At 44.0% G+C, this 24,531-nt stretch overlaps 2 protein-coding genes and 1 long non-coding RNA gene across 3 annotated transcripts; 2 read left to right on the forward strand and 1 right to left on the reverse strand.

The window, feature by feature from the left end:
• The first annotated feature begins 755 nt into the window (after positions 1–755).
• Positions 756–3,148, forward strand: LOC111958544 (cell adhesion molecule CEACAM20-like). Its single transcript, XM_023979801.3, has 3 exons — positions 756–1,066; positions 1,353–1,610; positions 2,350–3,148. The coding sequence occupies exons 1-3, from the start codon at positions 892–894 to the stop codon at positions 2,427–2,429; spliced, it is 513 nt and encodes a 170-aa protein (XP_023835569.1). The 5' UTR covers positions 756–891; the 3' UTR covers positions 2,430–3,148.
• A 679-nt stretch (positions 3,149–3,827) lies between these two features.
• Positions 3,828–4,319, reverse strand: LOC139023731 (uncharacterized). The gene is made up of 3 exons (XR_011474870.1): positions 4,299–4,319; positions 4,052–4,129; positions 3,828–3,910 (listed from the first exon to the last, which is right to left on the reverse strand). It is a non-coding gene; the product is annotated as an uncharacterized lncRNA (long non-coding RNA).
• Positions 4,320–5,840: 1,521 nt separating this feature from the next.
• Positions 5,841–24,181, forward strand: LOC111958545 (platelet-activating factor acetylhydrolase IB subunit alpha1-like). The gene is made up of 3 exons (XM_070437295.1): positions 5,841–5,909; positions 22,712–22,834; positions 23,613–24,181. Exons 1-3 carry the CDS (start codon positions 5,841–5,843, stop codon positions 23,871–23,873), a joined length of 453 nt encoding a protein of 150 aa, XP_070293396.1. The 3' UTR covers positions 23,874–24,181.
• The last annotated feature ends 350 nt before the right edge of the window (positions 24,182–24,531 follow it).

Below are 24,531 nucleotides of genomic sequence, written 5' to 3' on the forward strand. Positions count from 1 at the left end.
GGCCTTCAACAACGTCACTGTCAGAAACAGCACTGTTCTCCAAGTCCTCACCATCAGTGTAAGCCAGACCTCAGATTCTTTGCTCTGTTGTGTTAATTACAATCTAGTAAGAAATTACAATAGACATACTATCATAACAAAGAGCCCAAACACTTCAAATCTTTACTCAGTGAAGATATACAGCAATGCAATACAGTGCATTGTTTCACTTTATACACTTGAGCTCTCACCCCCTCCTTCCACAAAGATGTGCTTTCCATCAGCCAGGATTATCTGTTGCTCCTCCGTGCATATAATCAGCCAGGATTTATCTGTGCTCTCCATGCATATCAATCAGTCAGGATTATCTGTGCTCCTCCGTGCATATCATCAGCCAGGATTTATCTGTGCTCCTCCGTGCATATCATCAGCCAGGATTTATTCTGTGCTCCTCTCCGTGCATATCATCAATCAGGATTTGATCTGTGCTCCTTCAGTCAGGAGACCGCTTGGGAGTACAACATTCCTACAGGTCCACTGCAGTCCACTAAATAATTAAACTCTTCTCATACACAGAGTTTGAACCTAACACTACTTTCAATCTCTAATGATGTAAAAACAATCTATTCATACCAACAGATATAATGATATAAAACAGGAAATATATAAAACAGTCATTTACAATCAATCAGATCGTACAACCGTTTGTTTTATATATCCAACTATTGCGTTGCTGGAACTAACCATTTGATCAAATGACAAATCTTGATACCGTACATAAAGCAATACACTTCCTCTCTCCTCACAGAGGCTATAACGTCGGTGACGGTGAAACGTAACAAATTACCAATAGCATCTGACAACCTAACCCTGACCTGTGAAGTCACCGGGCACTATGACACCATCTACTGGATGAAGGACAACCGGTCTCTGGTCCTGAACAACACCTTGAACTCTGACATCACCATCTCTAACAACTCTCTGCACTTCAGTTCAGTCAAGGTGTCAAATGATGGAAACTATCAGTGCGTTGCCACCAACCTCTTTGGTCCAAACACCAGCCCTAAATACCAGCTACTGGTGAACTGTAAGTACTGGTGTTTTAGTAATATTTTAAAAGATACACTTTATATAATGTAGAAACAGTCAGAAACCCACCACTGGTATGATGGTTAGTGCTATCCGGGATACTTGGGATGTCCCTAGCTTAAACCCTAAACCCCTACCTTAACCTTTTCCTAGCCCTAACCTTAACCCTTACCTTAGCCGTTTTACATTTCAACTTCAATGGGTGACGTAAGAGTTGGATGTCCCAAGTATCCCATTTAGACTTTTCCCAACTTTGACCCCCCTTTCTAAACTTCTTTCTGTAGATGGCCCTAAGAGTGTGAATATCTCTGGCCCAGTCTCAGTGGTGATTGGCTCAGTAATCACAGCTACACTGAAGTGCTCTGCCGACTCCCGGCCAACCAGCGAGTACGGGTGGAAATTCAACAACCAATCAGTGCTTGGGACTGGTCCTATGATGTCTGTTATCGCCTCCTTGGAGAATGCAGGGGACTACACTTGTGTGGCCAAGAACCCTGTGACCAACATCTCAATGTCCAAGACCATTAGTCTGGATGTCACTGGTAAGTGGGTGGGCTGTTGCAGTAAGACCTAGGTGGGATGTACCGAGTAATTAAATGTCACAAAGTTGTTTTTATTATGTTGAATTTAATTTGGTTCTAGTTTGTGTACTTGTTTGTGCAAGGATCATTTTCATACATCATGGAAATGCAATAAAGACATATGGTGAACTGGGGGGTACAGACAAGAATAAAAACGAATTATCTTTGTCCACCTCTCCTCCCATTCTTTGTCCCTCTCCTCATACCATTTCTTTGTCCCTCTCCTCGCCCATTCTTTGTCCCCTCCTCCCCATTCTCTTTGTCCCTCGCTCCCATTCTTTGTCCCCCTCCTCTCCCATTCTCTTTGTCCCTCGTCCTCCCATTCTTTGTCCCTCCTCTCCATTCACTCTTTGTCCCCTCGTCTCCCATTCTTTGTCCCCTCCTCCCATCTCTCTTTGTCCCCTCCGTCTCCAATTCTTTGTCCCCCTCCTCTCCATTCTTTGTCCCTCCTCTCCCATTCTCTTGCCCCTCGTCTCCCATTCTTTGTCCCCTCCCTCTCCCATTCTCTTTGTCCCCTCGTCTCCCATCTCTTTGTCCCCCGCCTCCTCTCCCATTCTCTTTGTCCCCCTCCTCTCCCCATTTCTTTGCCCCCTCCTCTCACTACTCTTTTGTCCCCTCCTCTCCCATTCTCTTTTCTCCTCCTCTCCCCATTATCTTTGTTCCCTTCTCTCCCTTTTCCTTTTCCTCCTTTCTCTCCTAGGCCACTCGCCTGCCCCTCCATTCCAGTCCAGAGTTGGTCTGATTCTGACGGCCCTGCTAGCCCTCTCTCTCTGCATCTGATCAACCACTGAGACCACCACAGTAAGCACACTGCATGTCTGTCTGCTGGTTGGGAGCCAATCACTCCCTTCCCTCTACCCTCACTGACTCACATTGTTGATCTGAAAAAGGACTGGATAGAAATAAGTGGTATTGTCAATATTGTAATTGCCCCTTCTTGCCACCATAGGGCTGGGTTAGTATGCTCAGCTCCTTTCCAATGCTTTTACATTGTGAGGAGAGAGTCAACAAGAGGTCAGATGGGAGGGGTCTATCCCCTTAGAATAGAACCCACCCCTACAACGTGTTTTTATGTCAATCATCTCTATAAATAAAAACKAAAATCTTGAAAACTGGTCTTCAACATGATCATTGAAGGGGCAAACATCCACTGCTCAGCTGCACTGCCTATTTCTGTTTCTAATTAAATGTCCTTAGATATTCACTGCCCTTATGACTGTAACTATTGCCCTGGAGTCCATTCACTGAGTCCCTTTCTGTGTATGATCATGTATGTAAACTCTGTTCAAGTACAAATTCAGGTTTATTTAACTTATAAATGTTTCAAATGATAATACATTTGGCTAGTGTTTATGTAAAACATGGGTTGTTTTTCACATATTAAATGTATAAGCTTGTAAATCCTCAGAGGAGATGCAGGCTTGTGCTGTTGTCTTATGTTTATATTTCCTCTACATTAATTATTGTCTAAAATAAAGTGTTGTCTTTTCACACCTGTATTACTGAATGGTGCAATCTTTGGTGTTTTCTTTATCGTCAGAATCGCTGTGAAAAATGCGCAGCGGTCTAAGGCACTGCATCGCAGGCGCTAGAGGCATCACCACAGACCCAGGTTCGATCCCGGGCTGTATCACAACCGGCAGTGATCGGGAGTCCCATAGGGCGTGCACAATTGTCCCAGCGTCGTCCGGGTTAGGGGAGGGTTTGGCCAGAGGGGGGGGGCTTTACTTGGCTCATTGCGCTCTAGCGACTCCTTGTGGGGGCCGGGCACCTGCAGTCTGACCTTGGTTGTCAGGTGAAATGTGTGTTACCTCCAACACATTGCTGCGGCTGGCTTCTGGGTTAAGCGGGCGGGTGTTAAGAAGCGTGATCTGGCAGGTCATGTTTCGGAGGACGCATGACTCGAACTTCGCCTCACGAGGCCTTTGGGGTATTGCAGCGATGAGACAAGATTGAAAAAGGGGTAAAATGCAAAAAATATGTGGATCTAGTAAAGTAGCAACAGAGGGATTTAGAGTGGCACAAAACGCGTAAAAGTAAATATGAAATCTAATGATAATATGCTGAAATAATACATTGGATATCACTCCACACACATAGTGAAACTTGTTATAAAAAATGTGTATTTCAAAGGAATATAATTCTATATGACATTTTTATTTAAAATGAGTCATGTTTCTTGAGTGAGTGATCTACCCTTTCCATGATCTTCTGGCATTTCCACTGATTCTTGAATCCTTTCCTTCGGCACATTGCCACAACTGGATTGTGTATAGGTCGGAGAGGATGGGATGGGAGAGAGATACACAGATTGGTGACTTTGGGAGAGTCCACGGTAACAAGTATTGTAGAAACTCTTCAATGTACTGCTGTTAGTGTTASAGAAACACAGGTCTACTTACAGGCCTTCCTGGGCTTGCGGTAGGATTTGGCAGACTCCTGGCAGAGGCAGCCTCCACTCAAACCCTCTCTCCTCCTCCCTGAGTGACACAAAGCAAACTGCTGTATTAGTCTGAGTGCCATTCAGTTTCTGACAACTATTTGCCATTCAAAAACATTACTATCATGGGCTGTCAGAAACAGACTGACAAGCAGGCTAGGATTGTATCCACTTACTGGACAAATAGCAATGACTTCCTAATCACTCACTCTTACAGTCACACAGTCTGTCATGGTGTCTGTGGGGGGGTTGATTTGGTCTCCAACTCTCCCTGGGTCCTCCACTGTAGTGGCACTGACACCTGAACTTCGTACATCAGTTCAGGAACCCCTTGGTAGAGAGGATAAGAGAGAGAGAAAGGTTGATCAGAATGGATATGTACAGTGRACTTGGAAAGTATTCAGACCCCTTGACTTTTTCGACATTTTGTTAAGTTACAGCCATATTCTAAAATGGATTAAATCATTTTTTACCTCATCAATCTGCACACATACCCAATAATGACAAAACTGTTTTTTAGAATTGTTTGCAAATGTATAAAAAAAAATAGAAAAATTAGTTAGATCTAAGTATGGTGATTGTGTTCAAGGTCAGAGAGAACTCCCATTTGTTTCTGTAAAATAGAACATGACTGTTTTTCTCCTAGTCCTGGATTGTCCATTAATTGTAAGTTAACTGTAACTTATTCAAACCATTTACTCAGTCATTTGTCGAAGCACCTTTGGCAGCGATTACAACCTTGAGTCTTGTTGGGTATGACGCTGKAACCTGAAGGTCCAGGCACACCTGTATTTGGGGAGTTTCTCCCATTCTTTTCTGCAGATCCTCAAGCTCTGTCAGGTTGGACGGGGAGCGTCACTGCACAGCTATTTTCACGTCTCTCCAGAGATGTTTGATCGGGTTCAAGTCCGGGCTCTGGCTGGGCCACTCAAGGACATTCAGAGACTTGTCCCGAAGCAACTTCGACATTATCTTGGCTGTGTGCTTAGGGTCGTTGTGAACCTTTGCCCCAGTCTAAGGTCCTGAGCACTCTGGAGCAGGTTTTCATCAAGGATCTCTGTACTTTGCTCCGTTTGTCACGCCCTGGCCTTAGTTATCTTTGTTTTCTGTAATATTTTGGTTAGGTCAGGGTGTGACAGGGGGGATGTTTGTGTATAGTTGTCTCGTCTGGGGTGGTTGTATGGTATAGGGGGTTTTGGTAGAGTGTATGGGTTTGTGTTGAGTGTAGGTGTCTAGGTAAGTCTATGGTTGCCTGAATGGTTCTCAATCAGAGACAGCTGTCATTCATTGTCTCTGATTGGGAGCATACTTTAGTGCGCTCAATAGCAGTAGGATTTTTGTGGGTAATTGTTTGTTAAAAGTTTGTAGCTGTGTAGCACCTTTAAGTTGGTAGCTCCCGGTCGTTTGGTGATTTGTTTCTTGTAAAAGGTGTTCGTTTTTCGTGTTCCATCTTCAAAAAATAAAAGAAGAGTATTTCTCCTCTGCGCCTTGGGTCATTTCTTCATAAAGTTACGACGATGTGCAGAATTCCATCAGAGAGCAGCGTGAACAAGGCAGAGCACGAACGCACGATTATAGTGAATGGGAGAATTCTGGGACAGCGGAGGACCTGGGACGACCGAGATATATGCCACCGTCCAAAGCTGAGCTGGAGGCAGCGAAAGAGAGAGGGGACGGATGAGAGGCAGAGAGCGGAGTAAAGGATCTGGCACTACAAACTGGAGAGATGACAGTGGGCGATCGACCCAAAGATGAGTGGGGCGCGGGATTCGATGGAGCAGTGTCGGAGGATACGCGATGGCGGCAGCGAGGACGAAGCGGTGAGAAGACTGTAATCAAGCCAACATTTTTGGGGGGGTGCTAAAGGAAGTAAGTGTGGGAAGTAGGTAGGAGACATGCGCAACTTCCCGAGTCTTAGCCGTGGAGAGAGAGAGTAACGGCGACCATTGTGTTATTGTAGAGCGCACAGTGTCTCTGTATATCGTGGTGCTAGCTCGTTGGGATAATTCCTAGTATCGGCGGTATATTGAGCATGAGCAGTGCATGAAGCGGAACAGTGTCTGGTCTCAGTGCGTCTCAGGGACGGACATAAGCATGGGCAACCAGGCCTTAGCATGGTTGTCCACCGGTTCGCAACACGCCGTGCGGGTTATTCCACCTCCGCAGGTGCGGGCTAGAAAGGGAGATTCCCAACAGTTGAAGGTTGGGCAGTGCTGCAAGTGGCTCCAAGGGAGCAGTACGCTGCAGGTCGGTATATTCCGGCGCCAACCAGTCCCACCAGCCCGAGTAACAGTGCAATACACGCACGCAGGCTTCCTGTGCGTCTCGCAGAGCATGTTCTCCTCCACAGACTAGCCTGTGGTGGTGTCTCCAGCCGGTTAAACCAGTGTTCGGCACAGCACAAAGCCTGTGTGGAGTTAGAGCCCTGGTCTGCTCCACGGACTAGGCCTTATGGTGGGGTGTCTCCAGCCGGTACCAGCAGGTTCCCGGCAGCCAAGACAAGCTCCTGTGCGTTCAGAGTCCTGTGCGTCTGGTGCTGCTCGCCGCATAGCCTTAAGGTGCGGTTACCTTACGTAATCCATTCCGGTACGAGCACAGTACTGTGCGCCTCAGCGGCAGAGTCTGCCGTCTGCCAGTGCTGCTGCACTGCAGTCTGCCAGAGCGTCGACTGCCCGTCTGTCCCAGACCGTTGAGTGCCCGTCTGTACGGCCGTGTATCATTGCGCTTTCTCGATCGCATTCTTCATCCAGAGGTGCCTCGTTGTCCGAAGGGTTCAAAGGAAAAAAAAAAAAAAAAAAAAAAGAGGGGGGGGCTTTGGCCGTTTGGTGCCCGAGCCGTCAGAGGTGCCGCCGTCTGTCCGAGACGTCAGTAGATGCCGTCTGTACCAGAGCGTCAGAGCTGCCCGTGCTGTTCTCGAGCGCTAGAGCCGTCACGCAGTCAGAGCGCCGGACCGTCGCGGACTAGACAGGAGCAGAGAAGGATGCGCAGGAATGCCGAGCCAGAGCAGCAGGATTGCCAGAGAGAGCCAGAGGATTGCCAGAGCCGCAGCCAGGGGCCGGATTCTGCCGTCCGCAGCATGATTGCCAGTAGGCAATTTCACCGAGATATGCAGAGGCTACACTAGACTGGCAGAGCCGCTAGCCAGCCAGGATTTGCCAAGAGCGCCAGCCGCAGGTATTGTCAGAGCGGCAGCAAAAGCGAGGATTGCGAGCGCACGACAGCCGGACTGCCAGAGGCCCGCCACCGAGCAGGATAGCGAGAGCGCAATAGCAGCGATTGCCAAGAAGGCAATAAGCCAGGATCTGCCAGAGCGCAAGTACAGCAGGTCTGCCGTAGCAGTGCACGCGGATCTGCAAGAGTCACAAAGCGAGGTTTAACTATGGTGGAGTGGGGACGAAGTCCGACCCGATGGGAGTAGAAGGCACGGACCTCCCTTACTGTGTCAGGTTGTGTTGCGGCCGGAGTCCGCACTTGGGGGGGGGTACTGTCAGCCCTGGGCTTCAGTTATCTTATGTTTCATGTAATATTTTCGTTAGGTCGGGTGTGACAGGGGGGATGTTGTGTATAGGTTGATGCGTGGGGTGGTTGTATGGTAATAGGGGTTTTGGTAGACGTGGTAGGGTTTAGTTGTTGAGTGTTAGGTGTTAGGTAAAGTTATGGTTGATGATGTGTTTAGTCAGAGACAGCTGGTATTCATTGTCTTGATTGGGAGCATAGTTTAAGGAGCCATAGGCATGTAAGGCTTATGTGGGTAATTGTCGTATGTTTAACGTTTGTACTCGTGTAGGCATCTTAGTTTTTTTTAGCTTCACGGTCGTTTGTTGTTTTGTTTTGTAAAAGTGTTCGTTTTTTCGTGTTTCATCTTCATGTATTTCTCTCACGCTGCGCCTTGGTCCACTCTTCCTCAAAGTTACGACGATCGTGACACCGTTCATCTTTCCCTTGATCCTGACTAGTCTCCCAGTCCCTGCCGCTGAAAAACATCCCCAAAGCATGATGCTGCCACCACCATGCTTCACCGTAGGGATGGTGCCAGATTTCCTCCACATGTGACGCTAGGCATTCAGCCCAAAGATTTCAATATTGGATTCATGAGACCAAAGAATCTTGTTTCTCATGGTCTGAAAGTCCTTTAGGTGCTTTTTGGCAAACTCCAAGTGGGCTGTCATGTGCCTTTTACTGAGGAGTGGCTTCCGTCTGGCCACTACCATATGGGCCTGATTGGTGGAGTGCTGCAGAGATGGTTGTCCTTGTGGAAGGTTCTCCCATCTCCACAGAGGGACTCTGGAGCTCTGTCAGAGTCACCAAGGCCCTACCCCTGATTGCTTAGGCAGGGCGGCCAGGGCGGCCAGCTCTAGGAAGAGTCTTGGTGGAGGCCACTGTGTTCTTGGGGACCTTCAATGCTGCAGACATTTTTTGGTACCCTTCCCCAGATCTGTGCTTTGACACAATCCTGTCTCCAAGCTCTACGGACAATTATTTCAACCTCATGGCTTGGTTTTTGCTCTGATATGCACTGTCAACTGTGGGAACTTATATAGACGGGTGTGTGCCTGTCCAAATCATGTCCAATCAATTGAATTTACACAGGTGGACATCTCAAGGATGATCAATAGGAACAAATTAAATCAAATGTAATTTGTCACATGCCGAAAACAACAGGTGTAGACCTTACCGTGAAATGCTTACTTACAAGCAAACAATATACAGTGCCTTGCAAAAGTATTCATCCCCCTTGACATTTTTCCTATTTTGTTGCATTACAACCTGTAATTTAAATAGATTTTTATTTGGATTTCATGTAATGGACATATACAAAATAGTCCAAATTGGTGAAGTGAAATTTAAAAAATAACTTGTTTCAAATAAATTACAAAAATTAAAAACGGAAAAGTGGTGCGTGCATGTGTATTCACCCCCTTTGCTATGAAGCCCCTTCAGAAGTCACATAATTAGTTAGATTGCACACAGGTGTACTTTATTTAAGTGTCACGTGATCTGTCACATGATCTCAGTATATATACACCTGTTTTGAAAGGTCCCAGATTCTGCAACAACACTAAGCAAGGGGTACCACCAAGCAAGCGGCACCATGAAGACAGAGGATCTCTCCAAATATGTCAGGGACGAAGTTGTGGAGAAGTACAGATCAGGGTTGGATTATAAAAAGATATCAGAAACTTTGAACATCCCAAGGAGCACCATTAAATCCATTACTAAAAAATGGAAAGAATATGGCACCCCCAAAAAATCCTGCTATGAGAGGGCCGCCCACCAAAACTCACGGACCAGGCAAGGAGGGCATTAATCAGAGAGGCAACAAGGAGACCAAAGATAACCCTGAAGGAGCTGCAAAGCTCCACAGCAGAGATTGGAGTATCTGTCCAAAAATAAGCAAACACATTTGGTGTTTGTCAAAAGGCATGTGGGAGACTCCCTAAACATATGGAAGAAGTTACTCTGGTCAGATGAGACTAAAATTGAGCTTTTTGGCCATCAAGGAAAACGCTAAGTCTGGCGCAAACCCAACACCTCTCTTCACCCCAAGAACTTCGTCCCCACAGTGAAGCATGGTGGTGGCAGCATCATGCTGTGGGGATGTTTTCATCGGCAGGGACTGGGAAACTGGTCAGAATTGAAGGAATGATGGATGGTGCTAAATACAGGGAAATTCTTGAGGGAAACCTGTTTCAGTCTTCCAGAGATTTGAGACTGGGACAGAGGTTCACCTTCCAGCAGCGCAATAACCCTAAGCATACTGCTAAAGCAAAACTCATTTGGTTTAAGGGAAAACATTTAAAAGTCTTGGAATGGCTTAGTCAAAGCCCAGACCTCAATCCAATTGAGAATKTGTGGTATGACTTAAAGATTGCTGTACACCAGCATAACCCATCCAACTTGAAGGAGCTGGAGCAGTTTTGCCTTGAAGAATGGGAAGAAATCCCAGTGGCTAAATGTGCCAAGCTTATAGATACATACCCCAAGATACGTGCAGCTGTAATTGCTGCAAAAGGTGGCTCTACAAAGTATTGACTTTGTTATGCACACTCAAGTTTTCAATTTGTTTGTCTTATTTCTTATTTGTTTCACAAGAAAAAATATTTTGCATCTTCAAAGTGGTAGGTATGTTGTGTAAATCAAATGATACAAACCCCCCAAAAAATCTATTTTAATTCCAGGTTGTAAGGCAACAAAATAGGAAAAATACCACGGGGTGAATAATTTCGCAAGACACTGTACTTCAAGAAATAGAGTTAAGAAAATATTTACTAAATAAACTAAAGTTAAAAAAGATATATATATCAAAAAGTAACACATGAAAATGACGTAACAACAACGAAGCTATATACAGAGGGTACCGGTACTGAGTAAATGTGCTGGTTTACAGGTTAGTCGAGGTAATTTGTAAAGGGACTATGCATAGATAATAAACAGCGAGTAGCAGCAGTGTAAAAACAAAGGGGGGGTCAATGTAAATAGTCCGGGTGGCCATTTGATTAATTGTTCAATAGTCTTATGGCTTGAGGGTAGAAGCTGTTAAGGAGCCTTTTGGTCCTAGACTTGGCTGCTCCAGTACCACTTGCTGTGCGGTTGCAGAGAGAACAGTCTATGACATGGGTGACCGGAATCTTTGAGAATTTTTTGGGCCTTCCTCTGACACCGCCTAGTATATAGGTCCTGTAATGTACGGAGCCATACGCACGACCCTCTGTAGCGCCTTACGGTCAGATGCCGAGGAGTTGCCATACCAGGCGGGGATGCAACCGGTCAGGATGCTCTCGATGGTGCAGTTGTATAACTTTTTGAGGATCTGGGGACACATGCCAAATCTTTTCTGTCTCCTGAGGGGGAAAAGGTGTTGTCGTGTCCTCTTCACAACTGTCTTGGTGTGTTTGGACCAAGGATAGTTCGTTGGAGATGTGGACACCAAGGAACTTGAGACTCTCGACCCACTCCTCTTCAGCCCAGTCGATGTTAATCGGGGTCTGTTCAGCGCTCCTTTTCCTATAGTCCATGATCAACTCCTTTGTCTTGCTCACATTGAGGGAGTGGTTGTTGTCCTTGCACCACACTGCCAGGTCTCTGACCTCCCCCCTATAGGCTGTCTCATCATTGTCAGTGATCAGGCCTACCACTGTTGTGTTGTCAGGAAACGTAATGATGGTGTTGGATTCATTCATGGCCACGCATCCGTGGGTGTACAGGGAGTACAGGAGGGATATTGAGGATCAGAGTGGCAGATGGAAACCATGTGGCAGAACCATGTGGCAGATGGAAACCATGTGTTTGACACCATTCCACTGATTCAGCGCCAGACATTACCACAAGCCCATTCTCCCCAATTAAGGTCCCACCAACCTCCTGTGCATGATAGTCACACTGTTGCCATGCTAGAAAGGAGAAACGTGCCAATATGGTTAGCAATGATAATGGGAGTCCATAAAGTATGCAGTTTATAATTTAGGTTTGGGTTATCATAAAGGTTAATGGTTGTGAAGGGGATTTTCCAGGTGAACAAATGGGAGAGCAGTTGATCATATTAATCTAAATCATTTCAGTTTATTACAAGAATTCAAGGAGAACATCTCCAGAGCAGAAGCCAAGAGAAATGTCTAACGGGCTTCTCTGAGAGGGCACTTATGTATTAATCCCACAGCACCGAGTGTTGAGTAAACACCAGCCCGAGACGCTTGTAGGAAGTCACAACATCAGCTGCTACAGAATCACAGTGTCACAGATACATTATCAGTGTGTCCTCTGCAAAGTCTGGCAGCAAACTTTAACCATAACATTCAACACTGGCAGACATTTGATTCTGGCAGTTAAACAGGTCAAAGGAAGGAATATCAGTACTTAGTAACAGTGAATCACATACAGGAAAATGATTCATCACACATTTCCCATTACAATGGTTTAAGTCACATGTGGTAGAAAAGAAGAAGAAAAACCCACCAGTACGAGAGTGTAAGCCTTCGGCAGCTTGTCCTTGATGAGTTGGACTATGGCCATAATGCCTCCACAGATCTGTTCTGCAGTGTGACCGTGATTATGGGTGCCCACCCACAGCACCACAACCTGGTGGAGGCAGAGGCACAAACATCAACTTGGTGGGCAGGTTCATTCATACCACTTCATTTAAAAGCATGTTCAATGATTGATACTGAAAGTGCTTTTTGGCCTGGGAACAGGCTTGGGACCATTGATCTATGCAGCCATTAGGGTTTAAAATCTGAACAATGAGTAGTGTATGATCACATCAACACAACATTAGTATGTCAGCTACAATAACATAGCAGCTGTTATTCAGTTGTGCAACTGGTTACCACCAGTGGTAAAGAGCACCACAGTCAGGCAGAAAAATCTGAATGTTCTATCAAAGTGAGAACAATTAGTTTCCCTGGCTGATATTGCTGCTACTAACAAATACATGAATGGTCAACAAACTCAATGTATTACAAACGCTGGTGGTAACCAGATGATCCCAATAATATAGGCAGCTTAGTAAACGATGCCCCCCTCTGGTATGTCCTATTGCAAACTGTCTGGGACTCATTGTTGTTTACCTGATAATACTCAAATACACTCAAAAAAAATACTAAGTCAAAGACTAAATGAACTGCAATACACTGGTCTCAAATATATTAGCATAACTAGGTTACACAGAACCCACGGCCAACCCATTGTACAATGATATATTTTAATAATTTTATAACTTGTCCCATTCCAACATGCCTAGCTCTGCACCATTGGGGCATGGCTCATGGAGCGCTCTTTGAAATAAATGCTCCTCGCATCTTCGTATTCCTCCAGATCGAGTTACAATATATCACCACACTTTCTTCTATGATATCATGGCGTTTAAAGTGCATGGTGCCACTTACTGTGCTGGAATGTACGATCAATCATGTTCTGCCCAATTCTGTACTACCATGAAAATAAAATATCCCAAAAATCTGTACTAACTTCTTCCACACCCTCCCCTTCCCCAAAAACCTTCCCCAATCCCCCTACCCGATTAAATTTGATCTATATCACGCTGAAATACTCCATCCTTAGGATTGTTCAGCATGTCAACAACCATTTCAACATTTCAACATTTCAACACTACTTAGGCGTTTCCACATGAACAGGTGATGAGATAGATTACTCCCTTGGTCTTGCATGAGATGATCCCCCTAACAGGGATTTTTCTACCTGTATGCGGGTGAAAGAAGAAGGATGTTTTTATAGTGCTATTGCACTGTGCGCATGAGCCACATTTGTAGTTCCCATTTGGAATGGGTGTCATTTTGTATACAAAACAATTGTTACTATGTGAATGAATGTCGCCGACAACCATCTAAAGGTATCTTCTATCGCAAACTGAATTATGACCCTACCCTAGAATTCCAGCATAAGATCTCATCCACAGTGGAAAGTTGTTTGGAATCAGGACAAATCACCAAAAAATAAGTGGAATTTCTATGTGTCAAATATCCTAAGATACCAACTTTGTATACAGCCGCTAAAATACACAAACAAGTGTCTCCTCCTCCAGGTAGACCCATTGTAGCAGCAATCGACTCTCTGACATCCAACATTTCTACGTTTGTGGATTACCACATTAAACCGATGGTTGAGAATCTCCCATCTTATGTCAAAGACACTAGTCACATGATCTCATTGATAGAGGGCTTAGGAAGGATACCAGAGGGCACCCTGCTGGCCACTTTTGATGTGGCGAGCTTGTACACTAACATCTCACACACCGGAGGCTTGCAGGCGCTGCAACACGTCCTTCAGCAGAGAGACTCTACCCTTGCTCCATCCAATGATTGCATCTTACAACTTACTGAACTGATATTATCCAATAACTACTTTGTCTTTGAGTCAGACTTTTTCCTTCAAATTCAGGGTGTAGACATGGGCTCCCATTTTCTCCCCAACTATGCAAACCTGTATGTGGGACAATTTGAGGAATCACTCCTTTACAAAACAGAGACACACCACTACTTTATAAAATCCTCCTATGGAAGAGATACATAGATGATGTCTTTGTGCTCTGGGAAGGAAGTCAGCAGGAACTAAATTAATTCCAAACTCTAGTAAACGAGAGCTCTGAATACCTCAAATTCACCATGCAGACTGATGAGAGAAAAATAAACTACCTGGATTTATGGATCATCAAAGAGAATGATGCATTACACACAGACTTACACACAAAGCCCACAGACACAATACCTTGCTATGTGTGGATAGTATTSATCCCCTTCCCCTCAAGAATGGTCTACCATATAGCCAGTTATGCAGGGTTCAACGAATCTGTGGCCACCAGACAGATTTTGACAGCGATGCTAAAGAAATGACAGATAAATTAAAAATGAGAGGCTACAAGGACAAAACTCTTGATGCTGCAATTATGAAAATATCTCAAAAACCAAGAGAGGAATTACTAAAAACTCAACAAAAGAAGAAAAACAACGCAACCGTCTTTTGCACCAAGTACACCAAGGGTTCGGAGAAAATGAAAGCAATCCTTAAAAAGCACTGGCGTATTCTGCAATCAGACCAAAAAATCGCACACCTCTTTAAGGAACCCCCACTGGTGGTCTATAAGCGTGGTCACAATATTGGAGATAGCTTGGTGAGATCTGACCTGCCCCCTGAGCCCCCTGAGCCCACTCAGACACTCTTGACACCCACTCCAAATGGAAACTACAAATGTGGCTCATGCGCACATTGCAATAGCACTATAAAAACATCTTTCTTCAGACACCCACATACAGGTTGAAAAATCACTGTTAGGGGTTTTACAGTTGACCAGGGCAGCTCTAGCAGCGCACAAATTTGACTAACTGACTTGTTGGAAAGGTGGCATCCTATGACGGTGCCATGTTGAAAGTCTCTGAGCTCTTCAGTAAGGCCATTCTACTGCTATTGTTTGTATATGGACATTGCATGTCTCTGTGCTTGTCACGGATCCCTCCGGATGTTTTATCACACACACCAGTCCCCTATTCCCACTGATTAGTATTTGTATATATGTGCCCTTTGGTTTCCATTGGGGGGATAGATTATTGTGATGTCCGTGTGAGTACATTTTCTACATTTTAGTCATTTAGCAGACGCTCTTATCCAGAGCGACTTACAGTAGAGTGCATACATTTTTACATACTGAGACAAGGATATCCCTACCTGCCAAACCCTCCCTACCGGCCAAACCCATGCCAATTGTGCGTCGCCCCACGGATCTCCCGGTTGCGGCCGGCTGCGACAGAGCCTGGGCGCAAACCCAGCCCAGCCTGGGCSCGAACCCAGAGACTCTGGTGGCGCAGCTAACACTGCGATGCAGTGCCCTAGACCACTGCGCCACCCGGGAGACTACCTGTGCTGTGTGTTTTGGGCTTTCATGCCCTTGTGGATTGCGCAGATGATTACAGGTCTCGTACCGTGTGTTAATCATTGTGCGTGTGTGTTATTTAATCGAGGTACTCCTCGCTATTTTGTTTTGGGTTTCTACCCTGTGTGTTTTGTTACGTGTTTGTTTGGTCTTTGTTCCGTGCCCTTATACAGCACGCCGTACTTTGGGGTATAATTTTAAAAATCCTATTACGCATTCCTGCGCTTGTCTCCCGATCCTTCACGCCAACGTGACAGTGCTCAATTTTATACACCTGTCAGCAAATTTTAAGGGGTGTCCACCTACTTTTGTATATATAGTGTAGCAAGAAGTAAGACAATGACAAAACATTTGACAATAACAAGAAGAGGAGTCTTGAATCAGCGCACATAAGCAAAATAAAAGTGTAATCTACAATGWCGCAAACTATCCAAAAATGGAGTTGGGGTGAACACTAATCAATGAAGCTACGTGTGTGTAGCTATTCAACAATAGCAGCAAACTGAGTAAAATAGCAGGAGGAATATTGGGACAGGGACACAGAAAGGTGGATTTCTGAGGAGGAATGGAGGGGTAAAAAAAGGAAGAAGAGGTTGAAAAGTGTGAGGAAAGGAGAGGTTGGATTTTAATTTGAGGAAAATAGAGATAGGTCGTCAAAGAAGATTGGTGTCAAGTGCAAACAGAGTGAGCCGTGCTCCAGACCGAGTTCTGGAGGTGAAATGGAAATGAASMAGGATGAGTTAAGTGAGGTGGAAGGTGTGGTGAAGAGCTCAGAGCCTGAGCCTGGCATTGATGGACATGATAAAAAAAGAATCTGGTCCAGTAGGAGTGACTCTTTTGGAGAAAATTGATCCATTTGTGGTTTCAGGGTAGGTTGGAAAGGAGTTGGGTGCAGTTGAATCAGTGAAGGTAACCTTTAGTGGACTTGTGATATTTGTTTGTGTTTCTTCGGACCTGAGGGAGCGGGAGCTCTGTGTCACGCAACTTGGGTCAAGATCTGTTTCTTGTTTTGCGGTAATGAAAGGGGTGATTTCTGGGGTAGTGTTAAGTGTGCAGGTGAAGCAATTGAAGTTGAAGATTCCTGGTGTTTGTGACGCCCTCCGTTTGGTGCGACGCAGACTCAATGGTGAGAGTGGTGAAACAGAGGAGTCACTGTCAGTCCTTTCGAGTTTTGAGTCTGAGGTTTTACCTGTGATGGGTTTGGATTTCTGAACTTTAAATGTTATTAATAATTAGTTATAATAGAGACCTGAGGGGTGCCATAGCCAAGGGACTACATCAGAGGTTAATGGTTAATTGTAGGGGGAAGGTATATGGTGGGTGCAATTAAGSTTGGAATGTACTGAGTGTAGAGAAAGCGATCACATGTGGCAGGTATTGATAAGGGGAGAGAGCCATGGATTAGTGATGAAGGGGGTTGAGGTCAGGTCAGGTCACGTTAAGGGAGAAAGAAAAGTTTATTGCCGTATCACTTAGTTTCCTGCCTAGCAATAAAGATACAATGTTTAGCGAGAAGGAGGAGACTCCACCCAAAGTGGGGTACAAATACCACCACTATTGTAAACATGTTTTTGTCGATTCAACTGTTCGATCATTTGGAAAGAATAAACTTGGTTTAAGCTTTCACAGTGTCCATCGAGTTCTTTCTCTAATAAATAGAACACAACACCTGACAATGTCATGTTAGGATATATCCATTATCCTGTTAGAGCTTTTGTGCCAAACCCACTGTGTTGTTTCAGGTGCATCGTTTAGGGTCATGTTCCAGCAGTGTGTAGGAGGGAGATTTCAAGATGTGGGAAGGGTTGCTGGAGGCCCCGCGACAGAGGATTGTGTAGTTTCAATGGATAAAATTGTGTGTGTCAATTGTAGGAGTGCCCATGTTGCTGGGGATTGGAAGTGTCCGGTGCGAGAGAGGCAGGTGGAGGTGGCCAGAGTCACCGTAACGCAGAAGTTGTCATATGCTGAGGCAGTGAAGAAATACAAAGTGGATGGATGGAGCTTACATGGATATTCATGTAGTAAGTAGACCTACTGTCGGGGCACGTGCTTCTGATGGTCCTGGCATGGTTTCGAGGCCTGTTCAGAAATATTTCTCTCATGAATGCGCGGTGTCAAGGGACACTTTGATAATGAATAAAGTCGAATTCATAGCTTTTATTGGTAAGTCTATCAATACGACTTGGGTTGTAAAAAGCAGAAATGCCAGGTTGAAGGTTATTGTGGAGATGGCAAAAGAGATATTGGGAGTGACAGATGTTACTGTTGAAATGGTTGTTGACATGCTGAACAATCCTAAGGATGGAGTGTTTCAGCATGATATAGATGAAGTGTAATGGGATAGGGGGATCGGGGAGTTTTTTGGGGGGGAAGGGGGAGGTTGTGGTAGAAGTTAGTATGGATTTGTTTGGTTTTTTATTTTATTTTCATGGTAGTACAGAATTGGGCAGAACATGATTGATCGTACATTCCAGCACAGTAAGTGGCGCCATGCACTTTAACTTCTTTGGGATAGGGGGGCGCTGTTTTCACTTTGGGAAAAAATCGTGCCCAATTTAAACGGCCTCGTACTCTATTCTAGATCGTACAATATGCATATTACTATTACTATTGGATAGAAAACACTCTCAAGTTTCTAAAACCGTTTGAATTATATKTGTGAGTAAAACAGAACTCATTTTGCAGCAAACTTCCTGTCAGGAAGTGAAAAATCTGAAATCGAGGCTCTGTTCCAGGGCCTTCCTATTCATTTGCTTGAAATCTATGGATATACATGCACTTCATACGCCTTCCACTAGATGTCAAGAGGCAGTGGGAGGTGGAATGGGGTGTCTAGCTTGATCTGAGGTCGAACAAGAGCTCTTGGAATGACGTGACCCCAAATTTCCTTTGTTCAGCAAGGCGCAGGAAGGAACCCTGAATTGCCTTCTGAAAAGCTTTCGGTATAGACGGCTAATATCTCCGGCTTTGATTTTATTTGATACATGTGATAATATCATCGTAAAGTATGTTTTTTCAATATAGTTTTATCAGATTATTGAACGTTTATCGGGAGTTTTGGCGTTTTCCGTTCTCTGCGTTTGGTGAAGATGGACAACTTCGCGCCACTTGGCTAGCTTTGGTTGCTAATTCGACAGGAGAAGAGGACATTCTAAAACCAAACAACGATTTATTCTGGACAAAGGACTCCTTGTACAASATTCTGATGGAAGCTCAGCAAAAGTAGGAACCATTTATGATGTTATWTCGTATTTCTGTGGAAAATGTTTAGTACTATTTTCCGCCCTCATTGCAGGCGCTGTCTCGCTATAACGTAAGCTGTATGTCGTAGTAAAGTTATTTTAAAAAATCTAACACGGCGATTGCATTAAGAACTAGTGTATCTTTCATTTGCTGTACAACATGTATTTTTTAGTAAAGTTTATGATGAGTTCTTTGATTAGATTAGGTGACTGTCCAAAATATCTCCGGAGAATTTTGTGCAGTTTGGCTACGTATTCACATTGTAAAACCACGATTTGTACCYCTAAATATGCACATTTTCGAACAAAACATATATGTATTGTGTAACATGATGTTATAGGACTGTCATCTGATGAAGGTTGTCAAGGTTAGTGAATAATTTTATATCTTTTGCTGTTTTTTTGCGATCGCTACCTTTGCGGTGAATGAATGCGGTTGTGTGTTTGGCTATTGTGGTACGCTAATATAATGCTATATTGTGTTTTCGCTGTAAAACACTTAAAAAATCTGAAATATTGGCTGGATTCACAAGATGTTTATCTTTCATTTGCTGTACACCATGTATTTTTCATAAATGTTTTATGATGAGTATTTAGGTATTTCACGTTGCTCTCTGTAGTTATTCTTTCTGCTTCGGTGCTATTTGTGATTGTAGCTGCAATGTAAAACTATGATTTATACCTGAAATATGCACATTTTTCGAACAAAACATAGATTTATTGTATAACACGTTATAAGACTGTCATCTGATGAAGTTGTTTCTTGGTTAGTGACTAATTCTATCTCTATTTGGGGGTTTTGTGCAAGCTACCTGTGCTGTGAAAGAAATGTCTGTGCTTTTTTGTATTTGGTGGTGAGCTAACATAAATATACGTGGTGTTTTCGCTGTAAAACATTTAAAAAATCGGACATGTTGGCTGGATTCACAAGATGTTTATCTTTCATTTGCTGTATTGGACTTGTTAATGTGTGAAAGTTAAATATTTCTAAAAAATATTTTTTGAATTTCGCGCGCTGCCTTTTCAGTGGAATGTGGGGGGGGTTCCGCTAGCGGAACCCCGGGGCTAGACAGGACGTTTGTTTGCGGACCACCATGATATCATAGAAGAAGGTGTGGTGAGCTACTGTAACTTGATCCGGAGGAATACGAAGATGCGAGGAGCATTTATTTCAAAGAGCGCTCCATGAGCCATGCCCCAATGGGCAGAGCTAGGCATGTTGGAATGGGACACATTTTAATATTATACAAATATATAATTATACAATGGGTCGGCCATGGTTCTGTGTAGGCTAGTTATGCTAATATACTTGAGACCAGTGTATTGCAGTTAATTTAGTCTTTGACTTAGTAAGTAAAATGTCTGAGTGTATTTGAGTGTAAACAGGTAAACAACAATGAGTCCCAGACAGTTTGCAATAGAACAGGTATTCCCAAACTGACGTCGAGAGTACTCCAAATAAAAATGTTATTCACATTTTTATTTTTTTAATAATAATTTTTTTTAAATCACATTTTCAAATAGTCCATTTATATTTTCCAACGGGGCTATACATTTGGGTGAGATTTCTTTCTCGCCTGAGTAGCCTCGTTTCACTGCCAAACATAAAATTCAATCATCTGTGTTCAGCGAAATAACAACACAATGTCAAATACAGGTAGTCTAGTCAAATAATTAACATCCAATCACATTAACCGTTACACTCTCGCGGGAATTCCACTAGCGGTCCGTATGTAGCCAAACTTAGCTGCTGCTCATTCTGTTTGCTCAAAAATGGATAAATGGTTAAAAAAAAGTAAGGCCCACGTCCACAGAGACACATACCAGCTCTACTGGTAGTACTGCTACTACCAGCAGTACTACACCTGCGCCTGTCGACGACACAAGCTGTTCTGRTTCCACGAGCACATCCAATGCTAGCATCAGTAATTCTACATTTGTTGTTAGCCCAGCTAGCATGGACACTGACAGTTGTGAATCTGATGCAGCAGAAGAGCTACTGCCCCCTTACCCGGGAAAGCACCGAACAACAGACAGGGACGTTGGACCATCGGAGATGCGCAAATAAGCAACTATATTGATTTGGGGTTCACTTATATTGGGAGTAGTGCCTTTCCTCAGCCACAGTGTGTTATATGTGCCAAAGTACTATCTCACAACTCGATGAAACCTCCACTCTTGCGCAGACATTTAGAAACAAAACATGCCCATTTGAAAAATAAGCCACAGGAGTTTTTTGAGTGAGAATTAAGACGACTTTCGAGTAGTAAGACATGTATAAAAGCAACAGATACCATTAATAAGAAGGGGCTAGAAGCGTCTTATATGGTGAGCTACCGAGAGGCTAGGACAGGCAAGCCCCATGCTACTGGACAACAGGACGGCTTTGTTACATCAAATGGACTTTGGTGGTCAAGATGTGTTGGTATCTGTTCTGATGGTCCAAAAGCCATGACAGGGAGACATAGTGGAGTGGTAACGCGCGTGCAAGCAGTTGCTCCCGATGCCACTTGGGTACACTGCAGCATCCACCAAGAGGCCCTTGCTGCCAAGGGAATGCCTGACAGCTTGAAAGACCTTTTGGACGCGACAGTGAAAATGGTTAACGAGCCCCTGAACGCTCGTGTATTTTCTGCACTATGCAATGATATGGGCAGCAACCATGTAACGCTTTTACAACATACAGAAGTGTGCTGGTTATCAAGGGACAAAGTATTGACACATTTTAATTAATTGAGAGACGAGCTTAAAGTTTTCTTTACTGATCATAATTTTCACTTGTCTGATGACGAGTATCTCACAATACTGGCCTATCTGGTTGATGTTTTTTTTTCGCCTGAATGATCTGAATCTAGGATTACAGGGACTCTCCACAACGATATTCAATGTGTGGGACAAAATTGAGGCTATGATTAAGAAGTTGGAGCTCGATTGGGCTGCGCTCAGAGTATCCTGCAAACCCACTGTTAAGACACGGATGCCCTTTGCAACCACGTACCTATGTGAGAGTGGATTCTCGGCCCTCACTAGCATGAAAACTAAATACATGCCCAGACTGTGTGTGGGAAATTATTTAAGACTGAGACTCTCTCCAATACAACCCAACATTGCAGAGTAATGTACATCCTTTCAAGCAGACCCTCCTCATTAACCTGTGGTAAGTTATTCACCAGTTTAGATTAACAAATAAGGTTTTATATGTAAGATGGTTAAATAAAGAGCAAAATTGTTGATTATCAGTATATTATTACTTGTGCCCTGGTCCTATAATAGCTCTTTGTCATTTCCTATGTTGTTGTGACTAAAACTCACACTCACTCTTATGTTTAATAAATGTATCGTACTGTATAGTGTGTGTGTGTCAGGCTTACAATAAACGCAAAAAAACTAAATTTGAGAGTGCACTGACCCTTGTGCTGGAGGGGGTACGCAGCTGGAGGTTGAACGTTTGAAGGGGAACGCGACAATAAAAAGTTTGGGAACCGCTGCTTGAATAGGACATACCAGAGGGGGGCATTGTTTACTAGGCTGCCTATATTATTTGGATCATCTGATTACCACCAGTGTTTGTCATACATTGAGTTTGTTGACAGACCAGTGGACGCCTTTTCATAAAGAGATGTACGTATAGCATTTATAGAATGGCATGTATTTCTAAGTAGCAGCAATATCAGCCAGGGAAACTAATTGTTCTCACTTTGATAGAACATTCAGATTTTTCTGCCTGACTGTGGTGCTCTTTACCACTGGTGGTAACCAGTTGCACAACTGAATAACAGCTGCTATGTTATTGTAGCTGACATACTAATGTTGTGTTGATGTGATCATACACTACTCATTGTTCAGATTTTAAACCCTAATGGCTGCATAGATCAATGGTCCCAAGCCTGTTCCCAGGCCAAAAAGCACTTTCAGTATCAATCATTGAACATGCTTTTAAATGAAGTGGTATGAATGAACCTGCCCACCAAGTTGATGTTTGTGCCTCTGCCTCCACCAGGTTGTGGTGCTGTGGGTGGGCACCCATAATCACGGTCACACTGCAGAACAGATCTGTGGAGGCATTATGGCCATAGTCCAACTCATCAAGGACAAGCTGCCGAAGGCTTACATTCTCGTACTGGTGGGTTTTTCTTCTTCTTTTCTACCACATGTGACTTAAACCATTGTAATGGGAAATGTTTGATTAATCATTTTCCTGTATGTGATTCACTGTTACTAAGTACTGATATTCCTTCCTTTGACCTGTTTAACTGCCAGAATCAAATGTCTGCCAGTGTTGAATGTTATGGTTAAAGTTTGCTGCCAGACTTTGCAGAGGACACACTGATAATGTATCTGTGACACTGTGATTCTGTAGCAGCTGATGTTGTGACTTCCTACAAGCGTCTCGGGCTGGTGTTTACTCAACACTCGGTGCTGTGGGATTAATACATAAGTGCCCTCTCAGAGAAGCCCGTTAGACATTTCTCTTGGCTTCTGCTCTGGAGATGTTCTCCTTGAATTCTTGTAATAAACTGAAATYATTTAYATTAATYTGATRYACTGCMCTCCCWTTTGTTCACRTGGAAAATCCCCTTCACAACCATTAACCTTTATGATAACCCAAACCTAAATTATGAACTGCATACTTTATGGACTCCATTATCATTGCTAACTATATTGGCACGTTTGTCCTTTCTAYCATGGCAACAYTGTGACTAWCATGCACAGGAGGTTGGTGGGACCTTAATTGGGGAGAATGGGCTTGTGGTAATGTCTGGCGCTGAATCAGTGGAATGGTGTCAAACACATGGTTTCCATGTGTTTGATGCCATTCCATTTGCTCTATTCCGAACGTTATTATGAACCGTTCTCCCCTCAGCAGCCTCCTGTGCTATCATGTATGTTTCCAACCACAGGGAGTGCTACCCAGGGGTAAGATGCCCAACCCCCTGCGGGAGAGGAACGCCCAGGTCAACAAGCTGGTCAAGGAGGCCGTGTCCTCTCTCCCCCATGCCTRCCTCCTCAACGTGGACCCTGGCTTTGTGCACTCGGATGGCAGCATCTCCCACCAGGACCTGTATGACTTCCTCCACCTCACCCCTCAGGGCTACCAGGCTGTGTGCCAGCCGCTACACGCCCACCTCAAGGGCCTGCTGGAGAAACAGGCTGAAAACTGAAGACCAACTGATGGAGAACTGATGGCCAATGACCCAATGACCCCCTCACTACATCAGAGGTAAAAACCCTGGTACTGGAGAGCCACAAGAGTACAGGCTTTTAGCACATTCACTGCTTTTAGGACACTTTTTAGTATTTAAGTACAGACATTTGTTCCAACCCATGATTCAAATAATGATCTAGTCCTTGATTAGTTGAATCACATTGAATGTTTTGAATGCTGGGCTGGAAGAAAAGCCTGAACTTAAAAGGCTTTCCAGAACCAGGGTTCGTAACCACTGCACAACTCTATTCTGTGGGACCGTACTGTAACTTACCACCAAAATGGCTGAGTAGAGGACCGCTAAGCACTAATAGGATCAAACATCTGTGTTAGTAGTCAGGTTTGACCACTTATCACCATTTGAGATTTGATTGAGCTGATTTGAGAGATTGTCCTTCTCTTCAGTTTCATTCTGTATTATGGATATGGTCCACAATATGTTCAGGATCTGTCTTTTCTGGCTGATAGATACTTTATAAGAGCTTCCCCACAGAAGGGTTAGGAGAATCAGAAAACCTACCATACTAAAGGTTTGTTTTGTTTCCTCTCAAAATATCAACATTTCTTGTCTTTTTCTCCTCATGTAGCTTAACCTACAGTCCTATTGATCTGAT

Source organism: Salvelinus sp. IW2-2015, linkage group LG35 (genome assembly GCF_002910315.2).
Source record: "Salvelinus sp. IW2-2015 linkage group LG35, ASM291031v2, whole genome shotgun sequence".
NCBI lineage: Eukaryota > Metazoa > Chordata > Actinopteri > Salmoniformes > Salmonidae > Salvelinus > Salvelinus sp. IW2-2015.